General features: G+C 35.8%; 1 protein-coding gene across 1 annotated transcript in view; it reads right to left on the bottom strand.

Moving 5' to 3' along the window:
• The window catches only part of LOC126401825 (uncharacterized), a 7,659-nt gene extending 4,400 nt beyond the window's left edge, over positions 1–3,259 (bottom strand). Inside the window, exons 1-2 of the mRNA XM_050063343.1 lie at positions 3,203–3,259; positions 2,641–2,927 (exon numbers count right to left, since the gene is read on the bottom strand). Coding sequence (XP_049919300.1) covers positions 2,641–2,914 — 274 coding nt within the window. The 5' untranslated portion in view covers positions 2,915–2,927; positions 3,203–3,259. The remainder of the gene's footprint in view (positions 1–2,640; positions 2,928–3,202) is intronic.
• Between the last annotated feature and the right edge of the window lie 6,209 nt (positions 3,260–9,468).

Raw genomic sequence — 9,468 nt, 5'->3', positions numbered from 1 at the left:
TTCTTGAGTTTTTTCTTTCCTTTGTATATTATGAGTCTGATCACTTCAGCCACTCATCCACAAATTGAAGGGCATGCCATAATTATATGATGTAACTTCTATGTTGTGATATGCTTTGTTTTAGTGTGTGTGTTGCTCAGAATTGCCTAATTTTGCCTAAAATTGCCCGACCATTGCTGCGCAGCAGCTATAATTTATTTTCTAACTGGTTTAAATTTACTTTGTGGGGCACCATTCCTGAAAAGGGGAAATCATAGGCAGTTAAAGATATCAATCTCATAAAGTTTACTAAAATATCAATTAGGAATTTTGATTAATAATCCAATTAGTATCCATAACCAAAATTAATAGTAAAGCCTGATGGATTTCGGAGTTTTTGACATAGCAGAGGTTGACTCACTGCAATGTCCTTAGCTAAAGACTCAAGCACCCATCAATGTATTAAGGAGTTAAAAAGAGCACAGCCTTAAACATCTAGGGCAAGAAAATGCAGCACACACATTAATGCAGCAGTAATATTAACCCAAAGACATCAGATGAAATAGGACAACACTGACAGGAAACATTTTACTGCATAATTAATACTTTTACATTGTTGAAACATGCTTTTATGTAAGTGAGGTTTTGAATGCAGGACCTGCAGTGGAGTATTTCCACTGTGTGGTATTAGTACTGTACTTTAACTTATGTCAACAATCTGAATACTTCCTCCACAACTGAATGTAAAAATCTTAAAAATGTTTCACTCCAAATTACTTTTAAGGATCTAACAATCAAAAGGTCTTCAGATATGAAATACATGACACTTCTGGCTTCATCTCCTAATACGACACAGGTTATGTTATGTTATGTTGCAGCTGTTTTATTAAACTGCGTAAATTTTCTTTTTGCATAAAAGATAATTCAGTGATACATTTATAACCATGAAAGGCAGAAAAAAAATGCATTTAATCGGCCTCTACACTGTGGTGGAAAAGTTTTCAGATTCTTTACTTCAGTAAAAGTACTAATACCACACTGTGAAAACAAGTAAAAGTCCTGCATTTAAAACCTTACTGAAGTGAAAGTCAGTATTATCGTCAGGTGGCACTGAGTAAAAAGGGGAGGTGCACTACTTAGTTATGTTTTTAGATACTGTACTACCTGCACATTCAAACCCGAAAGCCTGAACACTACGCACAGAGAACAACCTTAAGCTAACCAGTTGTGTGCCCCTGCCATTTTATATAAATATTTATATTTTATTTTGACTTATCTCAGGAAACACTGGGTTCATTCCTCCAAAAACATTTTATTAAATTATTTATTTACTTATTTTGAATTTATTTAAATCTATTTTAATTTATCTTATTATTTGATTTTTTTTTAATTTGTTTTCATTATTTTTTTAAATTATTTGTTAATAATATTATTTTATTTTACTTAAACAGGCTTTATTCTTCTGAGAACATTTCATTTATTTATTATTTTATTATGTTTTATCTTACTTAAATGGGCAACATTGGCTTCATTTCTTCAAGAACATTTTATTAATTATTTATTTACTTGTTTTTAATTTATTTAAAATAATTCTACTTTTTCTATTACTCTGTTTTAAATTCCTGTTTTTATTTTATTTAAACAGGCTTCATTCTTCTGAGAACATCTTATTGTTTTATTTTTTATTATCTATTTTATTGTTTTATCCTAGTTGATTTGGCAACACTGGCTCCATTCTTCCAAGAACATTTTATTCAATTATTTATATACTTATTGTGAATTTATTTAAAATTATTTTATCAAATTATTTTATTTCTTTAATTTGTTTTCATTATTTTTTAAATTATTTGTTAGTGATATTATTTTGTTTTACTTTACTCAGACAGGCTTCATTCTTCTTCATTTTATTTACTTATTTATTATTTTATATGTTTTATCTTATTTAAATGGGCAACATTGGCTTCATTTCTTCAAGATCATTTCATTCAATTACTTATTTACTTATTTTTAATTTATTTAAAATCATTTTACTTTTTTCATTATTTTGTTTAAAATTCTATCATATTTTTTTTTTTTTTAATTTAACTTAAACAGGCTTCATTCTTCTAAGGACATTTTAATTTTTCCTTTTTTATAATTCATTTTATTGTTTTATCCTACTTAATTTGGCAACACTGGTGTCATTACTCCAAGAACATTTTATCCTGTTTTTTCTTGGTGCCTCTGCCAAAATCATTTACTCAAGGTATTAAAACAAAAGTCACTGTCTTACTATTGCATATGATGTTTATAAATTGATCCTGCATAGCTTAATCTACAGCTATGCATCACATTCTATAAGATCATCATATGTTTGTAGTGTTGCTGTCATGTGAAAAACCTCAAATCTCTAAAATGTCATGTCAGAAAGAGAAGAAGAATTTCCACGGCACATAAAGGAACACTTTATCCATAAATTAATCGCAAACATTGAACATTGGCACATCTGGAGATACACGGTTTGAAAAACTGCTATCTGTAAACTGTGAAATAAATGTAGTGGAGTTTAAGTATAACATTAAATGGACATGGAAACATCAAATAAAGTACTTTAAGTCTGTACTTAGGTGGAGACAAATCTAGGGGCCCACTACAGTCCCTCCTGTCAATCAGGACGTTTACCAGCTTCACTGCGGGACAGCAGGTAGTCAGGCAGCGGTGACTCATTCCTCCTCAGGTGTGTCTGAACGCAGCGGTCTGCCTCCTCAGGGGCCACATCCACCCCGAGGGCCTTCAGCACGTCCACCACAGCTGTGGCCCCGCAGGCTGATGTTCCTATCTGCAGGGTCTGCCTCTCCAGAGCCTCCTGGATGGACCACAGCATGGCTTCATCTGCTCCTGCCTCCTTCTCCTCCTCATCATCATCTGCATGGAGCTGGTCACACACAGCCTCCATCTGAGAGGCTCAGCTGAGGACAGAGTTAAAGAGTAGATTAAAACTCCACACACAATATCAGGTTACATGTAAACAAAAACAGTTTAATTACACACTTCAATGGTTCAAAACATTCATACTGTCTCTATAAAGCTAACTCCCACTAGCCTCTTTTATACCATGACTGTTGTTGCTAAAGCTAATTCTGCTCAACGAGCTGCCAAATGTCGCTTTATTGTTTTAAACTGAATAGGCACTAAATTCACTCGCATATTTTCATTTACAGAGTTATAATAAATCATTTCTTACCATCTCCCAGAGTGTCAGACAGCCAGAGAAGGCGACATTAGCAAATGAGCACTGCGCATGCGCATAGCAAGCTGGTTTCTACCTTCGGTGCTTTGTTTACAAGTCGGGCAATAAGGCAAAGTGACAACTAGCGCCTCTGCTGGCCGCGTTCAGCCATGACAACAGGGAGAGATGCACTGTTGAAACATTAGACTGTGGTAGAAACACATGAGACACACAAAATAAATTATGCTGTCATTTTTTTTGTCAGGTAAAAATCATCCAATTAAGTCAATTAATTTTTAATAAAATTATTTTATTGTTACAAAAATAGTAATAGAAATAATAATAATGTTTTTTAATTTATTTAAGTTTTGTAATCATTTCAAATCAACATATTTGAAATGCATAGAAACAACACACTATACCACTATGCCACTATACACAAACACAAAATACATAGAATTTATTCACAGTATTAAATAGATGACATTAAAGTAAGTTCAGCTTACTTGAAATCTACAGAATTAATTAACAGTGTCATAAATATAAACTTTATGAAAGTAAATCCAATGTATATCAAATACACTGAATTTATTAACAATAATTATATAGACTTTAATCAAGTCAATAAGGTAATTTCTATTAGCTATAGTTACATTATAACAGTCCATTTAACTCAGTTTTATTTTATCTCATTTTATAAATAGTATTTTTTTTTTTTGGTTTGTGTTAGACTTACTTGATTTAATTGGATGGAAATGTTGTATGTAACTGAAATACGTAACCTTGCAATCAGTAATTTCTTTGAGTGTAGAAACATATCTGTACAAGTTTAGTATTAAAAAATGAATATGAATTCCAAATCCAAAATGGGAATCATCATATTATTGAATGCTCTTTAGATCTATTCATAATGTTGATGGGCTTATTTAGTCTTAATATTCTGTTACTTTATTCAAATATGTTTTGTGGCTCCAGACAGATTTAGTTTTTTGGCCAGTAATGGCTATTTCAATAGTAAAGGTTGCTGACTCCTGCCCTAGAGTGTTGCTGCATAAGAAGCTGCATCTCAGAAATACATTTTTAGGGTTATTTGTTCACGGGGGGAGGCTGATGTTAAATTACTTAACAGAAGTAAATAATGACTGAATCTTGGTTTTTGTATTTTTTAGGATTAGAATAAACAAATTCTATGGAGGTGTATATTTACCTTTTTCTGTTTGGTTTGGGCACAAATGTGACGAATACACCCAACTTATTTTAACTTTGAATTTCAGTCTTAATTTAAATCTCTAATAGCAATCATAATATCTCCATTATAGTAAACTGACATTTCATATAAAGGGTCTTTCATGGGGGAAAAACCAGGAAGCAATGTTTACAGGAGCACAGCAGACTTCATTATGCTTTCTGTTCCAAAATAAATGTTTTATTCACCCAACAATACATGAATCAGCTAACAGCAGGCAGCTGTGTCCAAAGATAAAAACAAAACCATCCACTTCACAGCAAAACAGTTTTCTCTTAGTAAATAAAAATGTGTGATTTGTTGAGGCACAGGATCCTGTCCTGCGACAGTTCTCCATCAGGCCAATAGATGTCAGTGTTGCTACACCGAAAAGCAGCAGGGCGGCCTCTGTGGTAACAGCAGATACTGTATGTTGTCACCACGGCTGATGCCTGGTCAAACAGCCTGAGGTGTGTTGCTGACGGCCGCCTCCTTCACCGAGTCGTGCCGGGGCATCACATGAGGAGAGGGCAGCAGCAGGTAACTGCAGACCTGGAGTCTTTGGTTCTCCTGAGGCACAAAAGCTCTACAAGACAGGTCAAAATAAATCATTTAATGATATTTAATTAGTTTTACTTATTTTTTTTTACTGCAGTTCTCAGTTTTAACACCAATTTTAGTTTAAGTGTGTAAGTTTGTAGTAAATTTGGTATATTTAAGTTTTAAAAAATAGTTTCTTTTTATTTTAGGAATCCAAATTAATTTAAATTTGGGCCAGAATAGTTTAGTGCAGCACAAATAAAATACTTTATATATATATTTTTTATTATTTATTTTTGGTTTATTTCACTTAAACAGGAAACACTGACTTATTTTTTAAATTATTTTATTTATTTTTTTTATTTTATTTGATTATAAACAGACAGCACTAGTTGTATTCCTCCAAGAACATTTTATTTAATTTATAATTTTTAAGTAATTCATTTTTTTTTTTTTTTTTTTTTTAAATTTTGCTTTATTTCAGTCAAACAGGCAACACTGGCTTCATTCCTCCAAGAACATTTTATTTAAGTATTTATTTACTTATTTTTATTCTATCTATTTATTTGCTTTTTTTATTTTAACCTTTTTTTTTTTTAATTTTGTTTTGTTATATTTAAACAGGCAACACTGGCTTCATTCCTCCATGAGAATTTTATGTATTTATTTATTTTTAATTTATTTCAAATTATTTTATTTTTCTATTATTTTATTTTGTTATTTAAAGAGGCAACCCTGGCTGCATTCCTCCAAGAACACTGTATTCATTGGAATTATTATATATATATTTTAATAATTTCATTTTTTTTTCTTTTACTTTAACAGGCAACACTAGCTTCATTTATCTAGAACATTTATTTATTTTAATTATTTTATTCTTACTTTTTATTTTATCTTATTTTATTTTTCTTTATTTTTCCTCCAACATTTTATGTATTTATTTTTCATTGATTTTTAAATTATTTTAATTTTTGTTTTATTTTTTAAATTTTACTTATTTTACACTCATATGTTGCTCCTTTTGCTCAATGTTGTATGACTTTTAAACAATTTTTAAACTGTTTTAATAGTTGTGTACCATTATTTCTGTATAGCACTTTGTGACTTTGTTTTAAAAAAGAATGTAAATAAAGTTTGTATAATTATTTTTATGAGGACAGCCCAAACAGGCTGAATTATTCAGTTCACTGCACAACACCATCTGGTGGTGAAAACAGGATATAAGAAACACAGACTTTAAGAGTTCTGGTTGATTAAGAAAGTCATATTTTATGCTCTTGACCACCTCACTTTGATCTTCCTCTCTGCAGCTTTATCAGCACAGGATCGGGGATCAGTTGTCAGCGCATGTAATCATGAACTTGGTATTCGTCTCGCCTCCGCTCTCCTGGTTCTCCACAGCTGCAGCGATGGCCGCTGGAAGCACTACAAGCAGAGTGTGATTAAAACTGACTGGGCTCTCTCTCCTGAACGTGATCCGGCAGCCGATATGAAGCACGTCAGCGGAGAGATGAGGTAGGAGGGGAAAGTCTTCACAAACACACACGTCTGGGATGAAAGACAGAAACAGAGACGCTGCCTCGGCTTCTCACGGGCAGCCTTCACCTCGGCATCACCCTGTGCTTTCTGCAGACGTGGAGTAGCTGGAGAGTTGAAAGCACTGGCGTGGGATTTTTTTTACTATGAAGTCATCAGCTATTAGTCATCATACTTGTCAACAAATATACAGATCAATACTACTGTGAAAAGGCGCATGAATAATGTGAATACTGTGGGCATGAGCTTGAAATGTGGCTTTGTTAATCATTCTGGCAGACACAAGCAAGTGGAGGTAAAGCAGCAGCTCCTGTCTGTGCAGTGCTACTAAACACATACAAGTCTAAAGGCCTCAAACATTTAAGGCTGGCTCCAAATCAATGCCACAATTACCAAAACACAAACAAACAAGACTGGGGGAGAGGACTGATTGAACTGTTTTGACACAGCGCTTAAAAGGATGCTGAACCTTCGCATCAAAGCTCACTGGCCGACTGGCAGCGGTTCAAGAGCGAGCAGAGAATGAGACAATCTCATTACAAACATCTTTAACACCAAATCCTCAAATCTATGCGTGCTGAGTCATCAGATGAGTCTGAATGGCTGCAGGTGGATGGCTGCTGAGCTATTAACCTTTTAAGTGGGGAAAATGTGTTCAAACCAGCAGAAGACATTTATGTGTATCTTCAGAGGATCCAAGCTCTACTCTACGACTCTTTTCAGCCATCTTAAAGTGCCGGTTCATTTGTGGAAAAGGTTGAAATTCACTTATGAAGGAACATAAAAGCCTACATTTATTGACAATCAACATAACATTAATATTTAAGGTGCAGGAATAAAGAGGCAAGGTGTGTCGGATCCAGGAGGATGGCTAGAGAGTAAAGCCCAGAGCGTGACTCGAGGAGAGCGCGGAGACCAGAGCAGAGGGAGCGCGAAGGAAGCAGCACCAGCAGAAGCGGCGAGGTGGCACCGCATCGGAAGCAGCACAGCAGTTGGCAGGCTATCCAGGGTTGGTCTGTAGCCTTGGTCATAAAGGGATGGACAGGTTTGACGTGTTGTTGGTTCAGAGATGGTCTTCTGCAGACCTTGGTTGTAACCAGTGGTTATTTGAGTTACTGTTGCCTTTCTATCATCTTGAACCAGTCTGGCCATTCTCCTCTGACCTCTGGCATCAACAAAGCATTCTCACCCAGAGAACTGCTGCTCACTGGATATTTTCTCTTTTTCGGACCATCCTCTGTAAACCCTAGAGATGGTTGTGTGTGAAAATCAGCAGATCAGCAGTTTCTGAAATACTCAGAATACCCAGCCCGTCTGGCACCAACAACCATGCCACGTTCAAAGTCACTTAAATCACCTTTCATCCCCATTCTGATGCTCAGTTTGAACTTCAGCAGGTCGTCCTCACCATGTCTACATGCCTAAATGCATTGCTGCAATGTGATTGGCTGATTAGCTATTTGCAAAGTGGCCGGTGAGTGTATATACTCTAGCATTGCTTGAGGATGCAAACATGTCTATGGCAGGTGCACTGCTCAGGACTCAAGGAAGGTGTGTTTTGAATGGGCACTGCACTCGTTCACAAAATACGCAAATACAGAATAAAGAGGAAATGGTGTAATTGCTCTTACATTGATCATAAATGAGTGCACATGTGTTTTCAAAATGCATGAACGTCGCCAAATGTTGGCAAAACCAATCTTCTCCTGGTGGATGAAGACGTAAATGAGGAATTCCTTTTACATTTGGTGGCATCTGAATGGTACATCAAACACAGTGACTAGTTTGGTAAATTATTTGAATTTGTTCTCTCACCTCACGCCATAAGATAACATATTTCACTATTCTATGTTGCAGACACAGCTACATACATTTTCTAATATCTTCATGTCTGGCTGGAGGCCCTTTGAGATTGTTTTCTCTCCCATTACATAGGGTCCATATTCCAAATACATTTTTATTTTGCCGTCCTTTATTCAAAACCTGCTCCTTGCAAGCCTCCAGGTTGTGACAGCTTGTTCCCCGAACTGTTTTCTTCTCAGAGATGAAAAAAACAATCAAGAGGTGTCATTATGTAAAAAAACAGCATCTTATTTGATCCTGTGATCTTTACCTTGCTGCCACTTAGCAGATATGCAGTAAAAAGGGAGAAAATACTGAACCTGTCAGCTGTGTACAGGCCTGTAGTTGTCCCCCTGGAATAATAAGGGAGGCAGAGTCTATTTAAACACTATCTCCATGACCTCTTGGCGCACAGCAGCTGTGCAGGGATCTACAGGATTAACCGGCGCCTCTCAGGTAAGCTGATTCATAATAAATAGCAGCAACGCTTTGAAAATACCCATAACAGCACATTAGCATTGAAATGAGGTAGCACTTTTGTCAGAAGGTAGTTCTGGGTCACAGAGACAAACATTGAATACTGCCGCAGGGACTTCAGCACACACTTGGCTGTCCCCTCCTCGGCCCCGTACGCCTACATCGCTAATGTCAATAGTGTTAACATCCCGGCTCGTTTGCAGAGGAGCAGGGGATGAATTTCTTTAGAGAGCTGGAAGCCATCCATTTTGGAAAGAATTCACCTGAACCTCGCTGCACATTATTCGCTACATCCATGGCAGACTTTTCGACATAAAATTTAATGCAACGCCACGAGGTGTGTGAGATTCCATTCTTCACCTCAACCAGCTGTAAAACATTTCTTACCTTTATATAGGCCATTACAGCAGGCAACCTGTCCAGCACCCTTACCTGCCGTAAAAGTTCTCCGGATTTCAAAAGGCAAGTGCATAAATAATAAGAACATTCAGTCTCTGCGAGGACAGCACTTTTGTCTTTTGTCGAACACGTAATGTGAATTCTGCACTCCAGGAAACATCTAAGTGGCAGCTCTATGGGGCTGCGCTCAAGTCACATAAGAGCAAAATCACGTTATGCCGGTAATTAAAATTATAGAGGGAAGCAGAGCCGGATGTGAGGC

The sequence above is a fragment of the Epinephelus moara genome, chromosome 15 (genome assembly GCF_006386435.1).
Source record: "Epinephelus moara isolate mb chromosome 15, YSFRI_EMoa_1.0, whole genome shotgun sequence".
Lineage (NCBI taxonomy): Eukaryota > Metazoa > Chordata > Actinopteri > Perciformes > Serranidae > Epinephelus > Epinephelus moara.
The sequence above is the reverse complement of the archived record's forward strand: the minus strand, read 5'-3'. Positions and strand labels throughout refer to the sequence as shown.